The sequence below is a fragment of the Diadema setosum genome, chromosome 1 (genome assembly GCF_964275005.1).
Source record: "Diadema setosum chromosome 1, eeDiaSeto1, whole genome shotgun sequence".
In the NCBI taxonomy this organism is placed as follows: domain Eukaryota; kingdom Metazoa; phylum Echinodermata; class Echinoidea; order Diadematoida; family Diadematidae; genus Diadema; species Diadema setosum.
In genome coordinates this window covers 21,048,509-21,067,656 of record NC_092685.1, presented here as the reverse complement: position 1 = coordinate 21,067,656, position 19,148 = coordinate 21,048,509, and the positions used below count along the sequence as shown (strand labels likewise).

General features: G+C 39.5%; 1 protein-coding gene across 1 annotated transcript; it reads left to right on the top strand.

Moving 5' to 3' along the window:
* Positions 1-8,386: 8,386 nt before the first annotated feature.
* LOC140234865 (uncharacterized) lies at positions 8,387-19,021 on the top strand. Its single transcript, XM_072314916.1, has 3 exons — positions 8,387-8,669; positions 15,048-15,464; positions 16,251-19,021. The coding sequence occupies exons 1-3, from the start codon at positions 8,582-8,584 to the stop codon at positions 17,315-17,317; spliced, it is 1,572 nt and encodes a 523-aa protein (XP_072171017.1). The 5' UTR covers positions 8,387-8,581; the 3' UTR covers positions 17,318-19,021.
* Positions 19,022-19,148: the final 127 nt, after the last annotated feature.

The window sequence follows — 19,148 nt, the reverse complement described above, 5'->3', positions numbered from 1 at the left end:
GAGGAGTAAGATTATTGTGTATTTTGTACATCATAATTAGCCTGTCATTTTCTCTGCGCTGTTCCAGAGTGGTCCAATCAAGCTCTTGTAGCATTTTGGTGACACTTGAGGTGTTATGGTAGCGATTTAAAGTGAATCGCGCAGCTCTTCTCTGGACCATTTCCACTTGGTGGATTAGGTTCTTGGTGAATGGGTCCCAAACTGTAGAAGCATACTCAACAATTGGTCGAACCAACGTTTTGTAAGCTGTGGCTTTAACATCAGAAGATTTTATGCGAAGATTCCGTTTTAGAAATGCAAGCACGTTATTGGCTTTATTGACAGTATAATTGATGTGTTGGGTCCACTTCAAATCAGAAGTAATGGTTACACCTAAGTACTTCACGGATTCAACAGATTCAAGAGGGGCGTCATTATTTTAGATGATACACGTGTTGTTGGTTAGTCTGCGAGGGAGCGAAGCGACCGAGCCCGAGCGAGCGGAGCGAAGCGACCGAGCCCGAGCGAGCGGAGCGAGCGAGGGGGGGGGGGGGAGGGTGTGGGAGGGGGGTGTCCCCCCTGCCACGGTAAGAACTTTTTGCATTTTTATGCTGTAAATGGTGCAATTTGATGCATTTTTGCGCGTTTTATCGACGAGAAACAGTCCCACTTGTTTAAGGTAGCAGTATATTTTAGTGTAGATTATTATTGAACAATTTGCCTATAAAATGGTATAATTTAAACACACTTCTCAATATTAATTCTTTTCACTGAATATCATGAACGCGACTGAACCCGAGCGAGCGGAGCGAGCGAGGGGGGAGGGTGTGGGAGGGGCGGGGGGTGTCCCCCCTCCCACGGTAAGAACTTTCTGCATTTTGATGTTGTAAATGGTGCAATTTGATGCATGTTTTGCGCGTTTTATCGACGAGAAACAGTCCCACTTGTTTAAGGTAGCAGTATATTTTGATGTAGATTATTATTGAACAATTTGCCTATCAAATGGTACTATTTATTTAAATACACTTCTTGTGTTAATTCTTTTCACTGAATGTCATGAACGCGACTGAACCCGAGCGAGCGGAGCGAGAGAGGGGGGAGGGGAGGGTGTGGGAGGGGGGTGTCCCCCCTCCCACGGTAAGAACTTTTTTGCATTTTGATGTTGTAATTGTAAATGGTGCAATTTGATGCATGTTATTGCGCGTTTTATCGACGAGAAACAGTCCCACTTGTTTAAGGTAGCAGTACACTCTAAGAAAAAAAGGTTCTCAAATGGTTCTCGTCGGCTCCAAAATGGTTCTCATCAGATGGTTCTCGCAAAATGGTTCCGATGAGCACCTATAAATGGTTCCCAATCGAAATGGTTCCGTTCGTCACCATTTGCTAGTATGCGACCCAGTCCCCGAGTGTTATTTGTGGTAGTCCTGCAGGTCAAACAATATCTTTAGGTCCACTTTCATTTTTCCCCTTGCTGTATATTCGAATGCCAGATGTAAGAATCACCAAAACTGTGGTATTGGTACAAAAATATTGTATGTGTTTCTACTCCTGTGATAATAAAAAGTACATATTGTTTTTATCGTAGACTAATGACTTCTCTTGGCTGCGTGCCAACTGACAGCTTCCACCATCCAATTTTAGCGCTCGATCAGATATGCGTACGCGTAAACGTACACATACTAGTACAGTACTGCACTGTAGGACTATGTAACCGCGGCGGCACGCGCCGCGGCTATAATGTAGCCCTGTGCTGCCTGCCTGCGTCTATGCAAACCTACCACCACACATAGTGGCAGCGCAGAGTGCCAATGCAATACCCATGCATGCAGCAGCAGACGGCTATTATATAGTGTAGGCCTAGACACTTACACATAAACACATCACACCCATAACGAATGGCACCCGGTAACGTTAGACATTAATTTTGACAAAGTGGACTGGAAATGTGTCACTGTCAATTCCATTTTCGCCATGGCAGTCATCACAATTTAGGAGAAGAGGTAAGATTTTTAGTTTTAATGTGCATGGTTTTATCTCATTTTTAGATGACATTCGTTGGTATATACAAAAGCAAGTTAACTTGCTAGAAATAGTGTTACGTGTTAGATTCATCACTCAGTTTTCGTTTTCAGTCAGTGATTAACCTTTAACGGTTAGCTAGATCCTAATGTTACTAGTAGATGAAGCTGCTATCTTGTGTAATGCTTACCAGGTACAGTAGATCCAGATCTAACAATAACATGTTAGGCCTGACACTTTACAATTAGAAATTTGGCATAGCAATGGCTCATGGGCTAGCCCGAACAGACGCCGTGCGGGGCCGGAGCATGGCTGTCTCGTTTTTACAGCGACTGGGCCGGGCTAAGTTACTTAGCTAGGTAGGTATGCATGTAACGTTTAGACATTTCTATGCCTATTAAAAATAGAGTCTACTAATTTACTCCGAAACATAGCCCAAACGCCGAACGCAAAGATAACTGTGTACAAGGAGCGCCTCATGGTAAGGTCTAGAACCTATACCGTCTACATGCAATAAGGAAATTTGTTCTATAACTTTTAATATAAGTTATATAAACTGTCAGTGTTAACGTTTATAGAGCCTATAGAAGTTCTAGAGGTCTGTCTACAGCCCAGTAGGCCTAACTGTTAGGTCATAATCTCTTCAGTATGTTTGCAGGCTTGTTCTAAGTGAGGAGTCAAGTCATGTAATGCCGTGTTCTGTTTATCGAATTATAGCAATGACATTGTTTTATTAACGCGGTGTAGGTCTATTGTATCTTTCAATTCATATATCAGAGAAGTGGACACACCAACATGCACAGAAACCAGGGAACAAGTAACTCTGGCCGGGACGATGAAGCAGTACGTACGTGTTTGGGTCGCTGGTGCGGTTAAGGAAAAAGTTAGACTCTACATTGATCAGAGAGACAGCCTGTGACAGACCGTTGACAACATCGGCCAGAACCGTAGGCTTTTAACACTAGCCAAGAATGAGCTGGGCGGCCACAAGAATTCATCGATCAGAATAAGAGCCCGGGATAGCCCATTTGCAGCATCAGCCAGAACCCTGTATAGTCGAGAATGAGCTGTGTGGCTAAGACGATACATCGATCAGAATGACAGCCTGTGATAGCCCGTTGACAGCATCAAACAGAACCGATGGGCTAGTCAAGAATGAGCTGGGTGACCAAAAGAATACATCGATCCGAATGACAATTTTAGCCCAATAGCCTGTTGACAGCATCGACCAGAAACCTACGCTAGCCAAGAATGAGCTGAGTCAAAGAAAAAACACTGATGCTGCCAGAGAAAACCTTTGAGAAATATGTAGATAGGGTAGGTAAGTCCGTTTACATTGACTTATAGTGTATTTTATAGCTGCTCTTTCAGAATCTGCCGTCAAGAAAATATTCATGTCAGGCGACTATTTGTTGGTTTGTGTGATGGAGGGTCACATGTTTTGTTATGATCCCAATACAGTATTTGCAACTTACGATGTACCAGTGATAATGTTTCACTATAATTTGCATTTAACAGCTTTGAATCAACTGTATTCGGGGGGGGGGGGGGGGGGGGTAGACGTAATGAGATCAGACCAGATGCCAATCTGAGAAGTGGAGTCATTCATAGTTCAAAACTTTAAAAGCACAAACGGAAAATGTTCTTTATACTTCTCCAGTCATTGTGTGGTCGATTTCTGCACACTTTTAAAGTTTGCACCTAGACTGGTAAAACTTATTGCATTTATACCCACGCAGGAATTACGTATTGTGTAGAGAATTGAAGATTATGTAATCTATTTCAAAGTACTGATGCACCTCTTGTCACCAGTTTATATTGCTTTTCCAGAAATACAAAATGTACATGTACGTGGTGGTGGTGTTTAAAAGACTGTTGGCAAATTTGGTGAACACAATGACAAATGCTAACAACATATTATTGTCATAGGCAGGTTATAGGACAGCAAATTCAAACCTCAGCTTTAGGCCTGCATTGTATATAGTTTACTCTAATTAATTTGTTGCTCTGCTTTTAAAAAAAGTGTAAATAAAATGAAGAGTTTGTTCGCAAAAACCGATAAGTCCATATTTGCCAAATGGAGATATTTGCGATTAAAGGTCAAGAAAAATAAAGAGAACAATAAGAACATTTTTGCTTCTTTTGACCATAACTTCAAAAATGTACCTTTATATGTAGTAACCAATATATAATTTAAAAGGTATTATTTTGTACTTTGACAGAGACCGTACTTCAAAATCTTCAAAAATGGACTTATCGGTTTTTGCTATCAAACTCTTCAAATTTTTATCGATTCCCAATGTTATATATTTTAGGTCATGGTTGAGGAATTTTGTTCATTCATGCTTGTGGGTGTGGTATCCTAGCTCTTTTCCCCTTGGGATTCTTATTATCCTTCTCATTATAAAACAATGTCTTCTTTTTTTTTCTTTTCTTTTTTTTGTGTGTTTTCGTAGGACATGCTGTAAATTGTCAGAAGTCATGATTAACCTGAATTGATACTCTTCTTGTATTTGCAGTTGTACAGATGTGTCTATGGTGCTTTCAAATTGCAGAACAGCAACAACAACAAAAAAGGTCACTCGTATACGAACAAAGATAAGTTAATTCAAGTACTCGACGTTATGAATGTGAAGTGAAGTGAAGTGAAGAAGTGTAAAGCTTATCCTATCCCAAGTATGATACCAGCAATATAATTTATGTTTATCTGTGACAATACCAAAGGTCCTGTTTAATGGAATTGTTTTCCTGCCCTTTGTAGTTGCTTTTAGGACAAATATGCGTTAAAAAAACAACAACAACACCGAACAAACTAGCAAATATGTAGAAAAAGTTCATCATACTACTTAAGCAGGTAATGTACTTGACTTCTGCCTATCTTAAGACTTACACAATTACTGTATCTCATCCATGCAGGAATTATTTCATAGAGAATTAGAAACTTTGTTATGTATTTCAAAAGCCTGATGCACCTCTTGCTATTTCATATCATCTGTACAAAGATGTGTGATGGTGTTTCAAGAACTGCTCGGTACACAAATGACAAATATTGTGGAAAAAAATTAGTGAACAAATGAAAATATTTTGTTAAGAATATTTGACAGACTATAACATGACAAATACAAACCTCACCTTTAGATTGTAAAAGTGAAGGTGAATAAATACATTTCTGCGAATTTGTGAAAGAGCAAATTTCTATGGTTTTCAGTTATTGAGTAATGTTTCATGAAAAAATATTGGTGAATGTCATGTACATGTATTCATGCTTGTGAAACTGTGTGTGCATGGGTGTGTTATCCTTGCTCTTTTTTTTCCAGTGTCAATGATAATATGCTGATGTATTGCTAATATACATGTTTTGAACGTATGTTTGATTGATGAGATGAAATTTAGATGGATTCATTTCATTTCAAATGAGTTTGTGATGCACATTTTCAATGCAGATAGGTAATGTACCTTTAAGAATGGTGCCAGTGAAGCACCTTACCGGCACTGCATGTGAAACACACCAAAAATACACAGACATCAATTCACATACTACATTCTAAGAAAAAAAAAGGTTCTTTTGAGCACCATTAAATGGTTCTCAGCACTGTCACAATAGCGACACCTTTTTTGGAGCCTGTGAGAACCTTTTTTAAATGGTGCCTGTCAGCACCTTTTAACATTGGTGCCCATTAGAACCTTTTCCCATGAAATGGTTCCCATGAGCACCTTTTGAAAAGAGTCAAAAAGGTGCCCATCTTTAGTCAAAAAGGTGCCCATGGGCACCTTTTAAATGGTACTCACGAGCACCATTTCATCGGAAAAAGGTTCTAATGGGCACCTTTTGCAAAAGGTGCCGACAAGCACCATTTAGAAAAGGTTCTCACGAGCACCTAAAAGGGTGTCGCTATTGTGACAGTGCTGAGAACCATTTAATGGTGCTCAAAAGAACCTTTTTTTCTAAGAGTGTATATTTTGATGTAGATTATTATTGAACAATTGCCTATAAAATGGTACAATTTAAATACACTTCTTGTGTTAATTCTTTTCACTGAATATCATGAACGCGACTGAACCCGAGCGAGCGGAGCGAGAGAGGGGGGAGGGGAGGGTGTGGGAGGGGGGTGTCCCCCCTCCCACGGTAAGAACTTTTTTGCATTTTGATGTTGTAAATGGTGCAATTTGATGCATGTTATTGCGCGTTTTATCGACGTGAAACAGTCCCACTTGTTTAAGGTAGCAGTATATTTTAGTGTAGATTATTATTGAACAATTTGCCTATAAAATGGTATATTTTAAAATACACTTCTTGTATTAATTCTTTTCACTGAATATCATGAACGCGACTGAACCCGAGCGAGCGGAGCGAGCGAGGGGGGAGGGGAGGGTGTGGGAGGGGGGTGTCCCCCCTCCCACGGTAAGAACTTTTTGCATTTTGATGTTGCAAATGGTGGAATTTGATGCATGTTTTTGCTCGTTTTATCGACGTGAAACAGTCGTACTTGTTTAAGGTAGCAGTATATTTTAGTGTAGATTATTATTGAACATTTTTGCCTATAAAATGGTATGATTTAAAGACACTTCTCAATATTAATTTTTTTCACTGAATATCATGAACGCGACTGAACCCGAGCGAGCGGAGCGAGCGAGGGGGGAGGGTGTGGGAGGGGGGTGTCCCCCCTCCCACGGTAAGAACTTTTTGCATTTTGATGTTGTAAATGGTGCAATTTGATGCATGTTTTGCGCGTTTTATCGACGAGAAACAGTCCCACCTGTTTAAGGTAGCAGTATATTTTGATGTAGATTATTATTGAACAATTTGCCTATCAAATGGTACAATTTAAATACACTTCTTGTGTTAATTCTTTTCACTGAATATCATGAACGCGACTGAACCCGAGCGAGCGGAGCGAGCGAAGGGGGAGGGGAGGGTGTGGGAGGGGGGTGTCCCCCTCCCACGGTGAGAACTTTTTGCATTTTGATGTTGCAAATGGTGCAATTTGATGCATGTTTTTGCGTGTTTCAACGAGTTGAAACAGTCCCACTTGTTTAAGGTTGCAGTATATTTTAGCGTAGATTATTATTGAACAATTTGCCTATAAAATGGTATATCATTTAAATAATGTATTCTTCTTGTATTAATTCTTACACTGAATATCATGAACGCTGTCTGCAGTTCAGCAATCAAACAGAAAAAGCATGCACACGAGGGTGTAGATAGGGGCATATCCCCTCCCACACGAAGGTGTTTTTGCGTTTTCAGACCTGAAATTCAGCGATCTGGTGCAAATTTTTGGTGCAATATTATACTTTTTCATCGAAGTGTTAAAATCACGGAATTTAGCTCTTATTCCGAATGTGCACCATCTGTGTGTATGTATACAGTGAGGTAGAGCTTGTTATAGGGGAAGGGGGATTCCCCCTCCCGCTCGCGGAGCTTTTGCGTTTTTAGAATTGAAATAAAGCGATCTGGGTATAGCCACAGTCAAAGAGATTTTCCCCAGTGGTGGGGCTCAAATCTCTTTGAGCCACAGTCTACTTCTATGCATGGCGGAAGGGGGGGGGGGGAGGGGCGGGCGAGCAGGGAGAAGGCGTGGGCGAGTGTTATCTCCACCCTTCCCTTCCGATGGAGCTTTTGCCTGAAATTGAGATATCTCGTATACGCATAATTGATGGAATCAACATTTGGGAAATCACAAAAAAAAAAAAAAAAAAAAAAAAAAAAACTGATGGGGGGGGGGGGCTGAGGGAGGAAAGGGTCGATTAAAAGGGGAAATTCCCCTTAAACATGAGGGAACCTTGAGTTTTCGGAATATAAGTGATAAGTCTTGCATGTGCACTCAGATTTATTCATATTTTGTGTGTGTGTGTAAATCTAAAGAGTGTACTGAGCTAGGGAAAGAGGCACAGAGGGGGAGGGTTTGGGAGGGGGATACCCCCTCCCAAGCACGAGAAATTTTGCATATTTTGAATTGAAATTCAACGATCTGGTGCACACTTTGAGTGAAATATTCAAAAAAATATCTTATTTGATGAAAGGTTGCAAAGGAGACCCGCTTCATGTGCATGCAAACAGTATACACGCATTTTTTTTTCCGCCTCCCAAATCCCCGGTCCAAATCTTAGGGGGGGGGGGGGGCGACCGCCCCCATCGCCCCCCCCCCCCCCCCCCGGCTACGCCAGTGTACAGAGCCCATTGTCTTTACTCTAACTATATATAGCGCCATTTCATAGCGCGTAGCGCGCGCGCGCGCGCTTGTGTATTGATGGATATGGGTACGATCAGCTTCTATTCTCTTTGGGCATGCACGACCGAGCGAGTGGACGTGGCCGGCCGTTTTACGACGACGCGATCGCGACGGTACACTCGACGCGCGGGGCAGCAACACTCGTCTCTGATTCCTCTAGCTAGCTGTAATGGAGTGGTGGCTGATTACAACGTACATTATACTCGTTAGACAGAGGTCTACAGTAAGCAACTTTTATAGACGTTCCTTTTAAAAGGACCTATCATTTCTACAGGTAGAATCTAACAGTCAACGCCCGTTACCCTGGGGTACCTACCACACAAGAATCACCACCCGCCAAAACTGCAGCAATGGAATTTCAACTGGAAGGTCAGGGTCTATACACTGTCACTGATGATATTGAACGTGAGACTCACGGGCAGCGTGAAACTCGTCAAGGCAAGAATCCTTTTGAATTCTGTGACTTCTAATAAGTTAGACCTTTATCATTAAGTCCTAGATACGACAGGTTCTATAGAAGCATTTCTGATTTATATAATCACCTGAATCTCGAGTTCTAGATCTAGATTCGAATTTCTAGTTCGACTCTGACTGATGTAACGTCGTTTAAAAGGACTCCGTAGGCCTACTCACTAGCCCGACCAGACGCCGTGCGTGTGTGTAGACCCTGGCCTAACGTTAGTGTACTAGTAGCCTAAGTTAAGACCCTACGTCCTGGGGTCGCCGATGCGGTTAGTAACTTTAGGCCTACTAATTAATACTAGATCCTTATCTGCCACTAGGGTCCTAACGTTAGATCTAACAGTAGATCTAACGGTCGGATCAAGAGACCTAACAAAAGGAGTAACAATAAAACATGGTTAGGCCTAGTAGGCCTACAGTAGTAGAAATTCTAACAAGTGTTAGATCCCCCTTTTTCTTTAGTTTCTAAAGCTAGCTAGGTCCATTAAGGTAGACTCTGTCTAAAGTTAGATCTATCAATCATCTAGATCGAGTAGTCAACGTAGGACCTAGTAGATGAAGATCTAACGACGTAACGTTAGACGTCTAGATTCTATAGACCTAGGCCTAAGAACCTACTTCGTACTTGTTAAGTAACTCTAACGCAGTAACAGTTAGACATTTTCTAGATTATCTAGCCTAACACTCAGTAACACGTTAGATTTCTAGATAGACTAATGAAGTAGCCGTTAGAACCTCTAGAAACCTAACCGGTTAGTCTCTATGTTTTTATCATCATTAAGATTTTGATCTCTAACGTTACCCCTCTAACGTTAAGTTAGTGGGCCCTAACTAGAAACTTTAGAGTTTTAATAGTAAGGCCTAGGGCTAATCAGGCCCTAGTTCTAAAGGTAGGCCTAGATCTAACATATTCTAGGCCTAACGTGTTAGGTACTGTACGAGCTGCAATTTTCGCGGTGGTTTTATTTTCGCGAATTTCGCGAATCACCTTTGAACCGCGAAAATAACAACGTGCGAACAAATAAGCACAGTTAGACCTCGCAACCGCGAAATTAACAACACGTGAAAATGTTCTCCTAGTAGCAATTCGCGAAAATATCTGTACGCGAAAATTTCAGCTCGTACAGTAAGTAAATGAAAGCATAGCCATGAGAAGGAAGGTTGCCTACCTAACTGGTTAGAGTCACTACCATGCAATACTAGATCCTCTAGACTAGGTCTACTAGAGCTGGTCTAGAAATGTAGAATCTAGATCTCTCTTACAGTCTTAGTCAAAGTTTCTATTAGAAATGAAATTCTAGATCAAGAATCTGGGCATGAATATTGCATGACTATGACTCATGAGTGCATGGACGAAGTTTACGTGCCTATTGACTTTTTGGTGCACATGCTCAAGGTCAAAATTCAAGGTAAAATTCTCAAAATTTCATTATTTCCCCCATATCTATGCAATGCCTGAAGGTGTTTTCTTGAAATTTAGTGTAAACATGTATTACCTGAAAAAGATTAGACCCTCTACATAGTCTAGGTCTAACGTTAGAGAAGTTTTGGGCCATGCGGTCACAAAGGTAAAAAGAAATGCAAAAACTTCATTTTTTTTCTCCATATCTTCGAAATGTCTTGGAAAATCCATGGAACTAATGCATTTAGATTCTACTGCCTGACAGTGATTCTCTTGGGAAATTTGGGTCATGGGGTCAAGGGTCAAAGGTCAAGGTTAGCCCAAAATTTCACTATTTGTCTAGAATTCTACTACAGTAGGCCTACTACTGTACTAGTATTTCCCACGTACATATCTATGCAATGCCTGAAGGTTTGTTTGTTTGTTTTTAACATAGCGTATAGGGTATGTATTACCCAAGAAAGATTCTTTTGGAAAGTTTTTGGTCAAAAGGTCAAAGATCAAAAGGCCAGTATGCAATGCCTGAAGATATTTTCTTGAAATTTAATGTAAACATGCAAGGCCGGCACCACGTTTTTTTAAAGTGGGGAGCCCAGTTTATCATTTCTGGTGCCATTTCTGGGTTTTGTTAGCTAACAACAAGCAAATAAAAAAGGCCTTCAGTGCAACTTTCTTGTGCCACTTCCGGGTTTCTCCAGCTGGCAAGCAAAAAAAAAAAAAAAAAAAAAAAAAAAAAATTCAATCAATATTGACTTACTTTTATGCATTTACTGCCTGGCAGTGATTCTGTTGTGAATTTTGGGGTCAAGGGTCAAAGGTCAAGGTCAACTCCTCAAAATTTGACTACATGTTATATATCTGTGCAATGCCTGAAGGTATTTTCTTGAAACTTGGTGTATTCATGTATTGAACCCAATAGCGATTCTCTAGGAAAGTTTTTGGCCAAAAGGTAAGGTCAAGTGAAAATGCTTAATTTCACTTAATTCTTCTCCCATACATCTCAGAAGTAGCTCAAGGTATCATCATGAAATTTTGTACATATGCATGTACTGACTTTTTCACTATGTCCCCCTTATTCATTTAAATCCTGAAGTTTTTTTATGCCTCCGCCACGAAGTGGTGCCGCAGGCATTATGTTTTCGGGTTGTCCGTACGTCTGTCCGCATTCGTTTACGCGATAACTTGAGTAATATTGACTGGAATTTTACCAAACTTGGTCCAAGTATAAAGTATGATGGGGCAATTACTTGCTTAGATTTGGGGTGAAATCGGCCAAAGGCCAAAGGTCAAAGGGTCAAGGTCAAATAATGAAATAGTATCTGTTTACACGATAACTCAAGACTGGATCTAGCAAATTTCACCAAACTTTGTCCGAGGATGATGTATGATGGGACAATTACTTGATTTAGTTTTTAAGTGAAATCGGACAGAGGTCAAAGGTCAAAGATCAAGGTCAAATCCGAAAATTTATCTGTTTACGTGATAACTCAAAACTGGATGAAGCAGCTTTCACCAAACTTGGTCCAAGGATGATGTATGATGGGGCAATTAGTTGAGTAGATTTTAGTGACATTGGCAAGAGGTCAAGGGTCAAAAGGTCAAGGTCAAATGCTAAAAATGTTGCTATTTCCCCCATATCCATGCAATGCCTGAAGGTATTTTCTTGAAACTTAGTGTAGACATGTACTACTGCATAAAGTTTCATCAGAGAGAGTTTCATGTCATAAGGTCAAAGGTTAGGTGCAAATGTTACAATTTCACTTTTCTCGCAAATGGTTCAATGTATCTTCATGGAACTTAGTACATACTCATGTACTGACTGGCAGGGATTATCTAGGGAATTTAGGGGTCATGGGTCAATAGTCAGGGGTCAAAGGTCAAGGTGAACTCCTAAAAATTTTACTATTTCCCTTATATACTAGTATTGCATTATTATTTTTAAAACTTAATATACATGTATTACCTAATGGAGATTCTCTTGGAAATTTCCTGCCAGAAGGTCAAAGGTTAAGGGTCAAGGCCAGGTTTACATGCAAAAAAAAAATATTATACTGTAATTACACTCTTTCTTCATGCCTTGAAAATTACTCAATGCATAAACTTATACAAGAGGGTCAGTCAGAAGTCAAGTAAAAATCCTCAATTCCCCAATACATGTACCTGCACTCTTTAATAGACAATTATAGCAAACCTAGTTCAAGGAAAGTGAACATTCAAGATATTTCTGACAAACCTGTAATTTCAGTATGTTGCCAGTTATGTGAAACTGTTATCACACATTATGAAGACATTGCACTATACACCTACAGTTTTTGTATTGGGAGAATCATGCATATTATGGCGGAGGCATCAGTCACCATAGCGACATTTCTAGTTTATTTTTTTTAACTTGGTGTTTAAAGATTTTCTAGGGAAAGTTTGGGGCCATGGGGTCAAGTGAAAAGGCTGAAATTTCACCATTCTTCCATATCTTGGAAATGGCTCAAGGAATCTTCCTGAAATTTCGTATTTATGCACATACTTCCCAGCAATGATCCTCTTGGGAATTTTTGGGTCATGGGGTCCAAGGTTAAGGGGCAAGGTCATGTTATAAAGTGCTAAAATTCATCATTTATTGCTGAAATTACACTTTTTCATCATACCTTTGAGATTACGCATTACTTCACAATGATTCTGTAGCTAGTGTAAATGGAAGATTTGGCCATGGGGTCAAAGGTCAAGAGAAAATGTCATAATGTCATAAATTTTTTCCACATTTCAAAAATAGTTCAATGTATTATTTATTGTGAAAATGGTTGTGACCAGATGTAGATTCTATAGAACTATCCCCTTCTACATTGGTCTAGAAGGGTAGAGAATGAGGTAGACCCTCCTAGAAAATCTATAGCAGTTAGTATGAATTCAATTAACCTTTCATGGCTAGAGACAGTTTGGAACCTATTGTGTTTAGTAATGCAGTATGTCTTAATTTTGATGTGAAAATTCACTTTACAAAACATCTTTTCTAACTCAGCTGTAAAAATAGGCCCTACTTTTTGTAGAAAAGAATTAATGCCAGCACTGTCATTACAGAATACAGTGCACTCCTGTTAAAACGAACATGGTTTTGGTGAAATTCTGTATCTGCTCTGTTATTTTTTATTGTTCATTTGTTCGGTTTACATAACGATATTTCGAGAAATGAAAGAAAACTGCCAGTCCCGAGGACTTCGTCATAATGGAAGTCTACTGTAAAACGAAGGGAATGAATTGGCATCTTCCTCAATCTGTGTCTTGGTTATTTCATTGCAGTCGATCCTATCAGATGGTGGGCTACGCCTGAGAATGCTAGTACGGAAGCTTAAATTGTGATCAAGGGCAAGAAGTAACAGTGAACACTAATGTCAAGGGTAAAAAAAAAAAAAAAAAAATGAGGGCTAAGAGAGGAATGGGAATCACGGATGGTCCAAGTAGGACTTGGGTGTCTGCATCAACCTTAGATTGTAAGATGTAGAGTTGTGCAATGTTTGTTTGGTTTTTTTTTTCATGCCTCCGCCATGAAGTGGTGCCGGAGGCATCATGTTTTCAGGTTGTCTGGTTGTCCGTCCATCCTTCCGTCCGTCCTTTCGTCCGTCCTTCCGTCCATCCTTCCGTCTGTCCGTAATCAATTTTGTGGATAGCGTAACTTAAAAACTGTCTGAGGTATCCTAATGAAACTTGGCATGTATATGTATGAGTGGGCAAAGTTGTGCCTATCAACTTTTAGGTGCACATGCTCAAGGTCAAAGGTCAAGGTCAAATGCTCCAAATTTGAGTATTTTCCCATATCTCCATGCAATGCTTGAAGGTATTTTCTTGAAACTTGGTGTATATATGTACTACCAAATAAAGATTCTCCAGAGAGAATTTCGAGTCATGAGGTCAAAAGTCAAGGGTCAAAGGTTTAGCAAAAATGTTGAAATTGTATGTGTTTCTCCATATCTCGCAAATGGTTCAAGGTATCTACGTGGCACATATGTACTGACTGGCAGTGATTATCTAGGGAATTTGTGGTCACGGGTCAAAGGTCAGGGATCAAAGGTCAAGGTCAACTCCTCAAAATGTGACTATTACCTCATATTTGTGCAATGCCTGCAGGATTTTTATTGAAACTTGAAATATATACATGTATTACCCAATAGATATTCTGTGAGAAGATTCTTGCCAAAAGACCAAAGGTCAAGTGCAAGTGCTAAATTTCATTTCTTCCTCCATATCTTGAAAATAACTCAAGATATCATCATGAAACTTATTACATACTTATGCATGTTCTACCTAACAGTGATTCTCTTTGGAACTTTAAGGTCAAAGGTCAAGGGTCAAAGGCTAGGTTTAAATACTAATATTTTACCATTTAATACTGAAATTGCACTTTTTCTGCATACCTTGTAAATTACTCAATGCATAAACTTATAAAAGGGTCAGAAGTCAAGTAAAAATCCTAAAATTCCCAAATACCTGTACTCTGACAACTTAGGAAGTATAGCCATCAATCCAATTAAACCTAGTTCAAGGAAAGTGAACATTCAGCACATTTGTGACAAACCTGTCATTCTAATATTTTGTCAGTTATGTGAAACTGTCATCATACATTGTCAAGACATTGCACTATAGACCTATTATTAGAACCATGCATTATGGCAGAGGCGTACCTGTCGCCGTAGCGACATTTCTAGTTTTATTTTATGTTTGTAATATGGATCGAAAGTAAGAAAAATAAAGCATCAATATCAGTGCTCTTATGTGTGTTGTTGGTCTAGATGAATGAATACATCTAGTGATATCCTCACTCTTCTTTCACTAGTTGCTACTTTTACCATAACTTGAAGTTGCTCTTCTCTCTTCTTGTATACATGCCCAGTGATAAATGATACAGTGTCTAAAGTCTTTTTTATTGCCCTCTCCATTTTGCCTCTTAATATGTGCTCTTGTAGAGGAAATGACATCTGGTGACGTCTACAATGTAAGCCAATCGACGCTACCCCTGAAAAAGCGTCATCCTAAGTGTGCCAGATGTCGGAATCATGGTCTCATATATGACCTCAAGGGCCACAAGCGAGTCTGCGCATATCGAGAATGTCAGTGCGATCGCTGCAAGCTTGTGATAGTGCGTCGCCAAGTGATGGCTAGGCAGGTTGCTCTCAGTCGGGTACAGCAAGGCAAGTGCAGCAGGTTGCAGAGGGCGGAAAGCTTTGAAAGCCTGCCTGAAAGTCAACGATTCTACAGAAGAGCACAAGAAGTCCACCAAACATCATTGACCAGTAGTACCCAGAGTGCGCATGAAACAGAGGCAGAGGTCTTCGCACCTTCATCTGAAACACCATTTAATTCTTCTGAATTGGATGAAAGAGGTACAAGACAGAAAAGCGAAAGATTAACAAAATCTGTATCTCTGCATGTAAACAGTGGACTCCCGTTATAACAAAGTCCTGGAGACTGGCAGTTTTCTTTTGTTGTAAGCAAACAAATGAACAATAAAAAACATAGAACTGATAATGCTGTGGCCTGAATTTTTATTTCATTGTAACCGGAATTTCGTTATAACCGCGTTCGCTATAACAGGAGTACACTGTACCAGAGGTCCCTACAGGCAATGTTTTTTTGTTTGTTTGTTTGTATGTGTGTTCACAGATGTTCTGTGTAATTCCTGATCACTTTTGTTGCACCAGAATGAGGTGAGAGCTTTTGAAGTATACCAGTATGGGACATTGTATACACTATACATGTACCAGTATGAGAAAAACAGAGGCATTAAGCATGGAAAGTAGATGACTGTAGAGTACAGCTGCTAGTTCCTGTCTTTTGGCTTGGTCCTGTGTTTAGATTCTTAAACTTCTATCATACCATGATGTCAAAAAAAAAAAAAAAAAAAAACCTAAATCAATTTCCAACATAATTTCCTGACTTTGTTTTAGGTATTGAACAGAATTTAATTAATCAATAGTTTTGTTTTGAATCCAGAGCTGTGAATCGAGTCAGAATCCTGGCAATGCACAAATTAGTGTATTCTGATGAAAAGACAACATTTATACCAGTATGAGTTTTAATTGTGTGTTTGTAAACAAAGTAAAAGAAAGAAAATATTTCATGTATATTTGCGTCTTGATTATTTCTGTGTTTTTACTCCTTCGATAAAGGTGGCGGTGATTTGTATTCAAACACATACCAGTCGTGGAACCAAAGTGATTCAACCAAATCGCAATCACCAAGGCAGGCCGAGGATGCTGCTGAGTTGTGGTGTCAGTCACCCTATGCCACTTCTTATCGATCAAGTAACTCTTGCTCTGGATTCATGACAGGCACCTATGGTTGTATTACTACAAAAAGAACAGCAAGTGGAGACTATTACAACACATATCTCACGACCAATGGTGTCTTGTCAACTTCATCAGCATCACCACCACTAACGTACTCATCAACATTACCAATATATTCGTCCAATGCAACAGTGACATCAACATCACCATCCATATTCCTCGAAAACACTTCACCTACCACACCCAGCCAGCACTTTGGTAGATTTACCACGAGTCATCCCACAAATGATTCGGTGACGGCAACCTCAATCTATCCTGCATGGGAATCACCCTCTAATTGTTCAGCTTCTCTACTCGTGGAATGTACAACGTCTGCCAGATCTTTCCCAACATCCTGTGACACTGCAGCCTCTGCCGCTTCAGCCACGAAGAGAGCAGCAGCACAGTATCCCGCCATCCAGCTTCCCTATCAATTCAATGAAGGGAAGTCATCCAGTAGCCTCAGGTATCATCTCCCAGTATCTGATTTTGTCGCTAAAACTGCTAGTCAGATCCTCAAGGCAGCCACCTTCACTCCGCCATCTCTTCCCGCCCCTACCTTCTCTTCTCCAGTCTATGCTGGGACTTACTCCTCATTCAGCCTACCCAGCTGCGGAATACCATCGACTGGATTCTTTTCAACAACATTGCCTTCCCTCCATAACCCTAATATGGGCACATTTGGGCAGGCCTGTCCACTTCCAACCACTGACATTTTGTCAAGTGAATCAATGTCATCCACACAGATGTCTTCATATTCTGGTGTATCAGACTATTTCTTCCCAACACAAACCAACGAGCATGACCGTGATTATGCACATGATCCAGATGGATTCTCTGTGCATAGTCGGGCAGCTATGTATAGTGAGGTCTGCCGCAGCTTTATGTCCCAGTCTCCTATGTACTGATTCATGCATTGAGATGGATAATGTTAAAGCTGATTGATGGATTCTCATAATGAATCTAATGCCATTGGTAGCAAATTTAATGATTTTTAAAGTTTGTTGGTCGCAATTCTAATCAGCCACCAAAATTTGATGCCACAGGAATTAAATATCTGGTACTATCGCTTTTGAGATGCTAAATGAAAAGATCCAAGTACCTCAGAAACAATTGTTATCAAAATGTGAGGCAAGCTTTTATTAGTGTATCCAAAAGATCACATCTCTCATTATTTGTGAAGCCATTGTTTTTCGTTTATGTTTGCTGATATTTTAGACCCGAGGGCTCAAAGGCATATGTCACCATTACAGGTTAGGGTCCATGGTATTGGTCCTCCTTTGAAGTATTTTGGACAAAATGTTTACTTTCATTTCAACTTGCAGGTATGACTATTGTACATTGATGATTTTGAGAACACAATAGAACCATGTAAGATACAAACTTAAGCCTATGCTGCTGATTACAGTTGAGTATTTGTGGATTGTAATCATGCATTCTTTCATATGCTGGTTCATCAGTAGAATAATGAGTGGCACTGTTCATTATTTATGGAATACCGTCTAAGGTCTTATTATTTTGCCTCCGTAAGAATAGCAATTCCAAGTGAAATATTGATAATATTGGCAATCGTAACAAATAGTAATATATACATTATAATGTTATAAATATTCAAGTATTTCACATTCAAAACTATGATTTCAGGGAAATTGCTGTATAGATCACATTTGGATATCTAAGCTACAGGTATACAACACAATGATTGGTAACTTCAGTATCGCTGTCCTGATTGCAAGGAAAAAGTGGAACTTCTGCAGATCCTGATGAACTGATTCAAATTGTGTGCTATATGCTGATAACATTCTGTAATGACTGTCATTTGTGGTTTATTTTACGACTACGGAATGTTATATTTTGTTAGACAAGCAATAAGGACTATGCTATGATGGAGATAAGTTTTATTTTTTTTCTTTCTTTCTATACATCAGTTGACCAAAATTTCATACAGGTTGTGCGTTTTCAAATAATTTTATGAAACCAGTAGCGTAAAGCTGTGTGTCTCAGATATATGCTCAGGATTTTTAGCATAGTGTGGTTTTTTGCTAAGGCTTGTGAAATTTCATTATGCCATTTCTTATTCCAGATGAAAAACTCTTTATAGTATTCAATTTGCATATATTTAATGTATTTGTGATACTGTACGAGCTGAAATTTTCGCGGTGGTTTTATTTTCGCAAATTTCGCGAATCGCCTTTGAACCGCAAAAATAACACGCGAAAAAAACGTGCGAACAGATAAGCACAGTTAGACCTCACAACCGCGAAATTAACAACACGTAAAAATGTTCTAGTAGCAATTCGCGAAAATATCTGTACATGAAAATTTCAGCTCGTACAGTAGACATTAGTTCTTTACAATCAGAATTTTCTTTGTTGTGTTAAAAAAAAAAGTTTATATGTTCATGGCATCTATGGATCAAGGCTGTAGTCACTTGACCACTAAATGTCATCAATTACACAAACGTGTTTAGATTGTAAACTGCATTATCAGCAAGTTTCTTTTCTAGCAATAGTGTTCAGTTTTTATAGAGTTTTGCCCATGCATCATTTGTATCACATATTTGACAATTGTTGAAAGTTCAAAAATACTAAGTCACAGAACTTTTCCAGCTATGCGTGCTTGAAATATTGTCAATTTTGTCTCATATGTGTCTCACTTAATTCTGTTGAAGAATAAGTACATTGTAACATTCCAACAAGATGGTATTGATGGCAATGATAGATTTATTCATGATTTTGC

What these genes read in the sequence shown, in the direction of transcription:
- LOC140234865 (XM_072314916.1), top strand. Translation starts at nt 8,582, where the DNA reads ATGGAATTTCAACTGGAAGGTCAGGGTCTATACACTGTCACTGATGAT. An exon ending in GCAGCGTGAAACTCGTCAAG is followed by an intron (nt 8,670 to 15,047) that starts GCAAGAATCCTT and finishes GTGCTCTTGTAG; the next exon opens with AGGAAATGACATCTGGTGAC. An exon ending in TTCTGAATTGGATGAAAGAG is followed by an intron (nt 15,465 to 16,250) that starts GTACAAGACAGA and finishes CCTTCGATAAAG; the next exon opens with GTGGCGGTGATTTGTATTCA.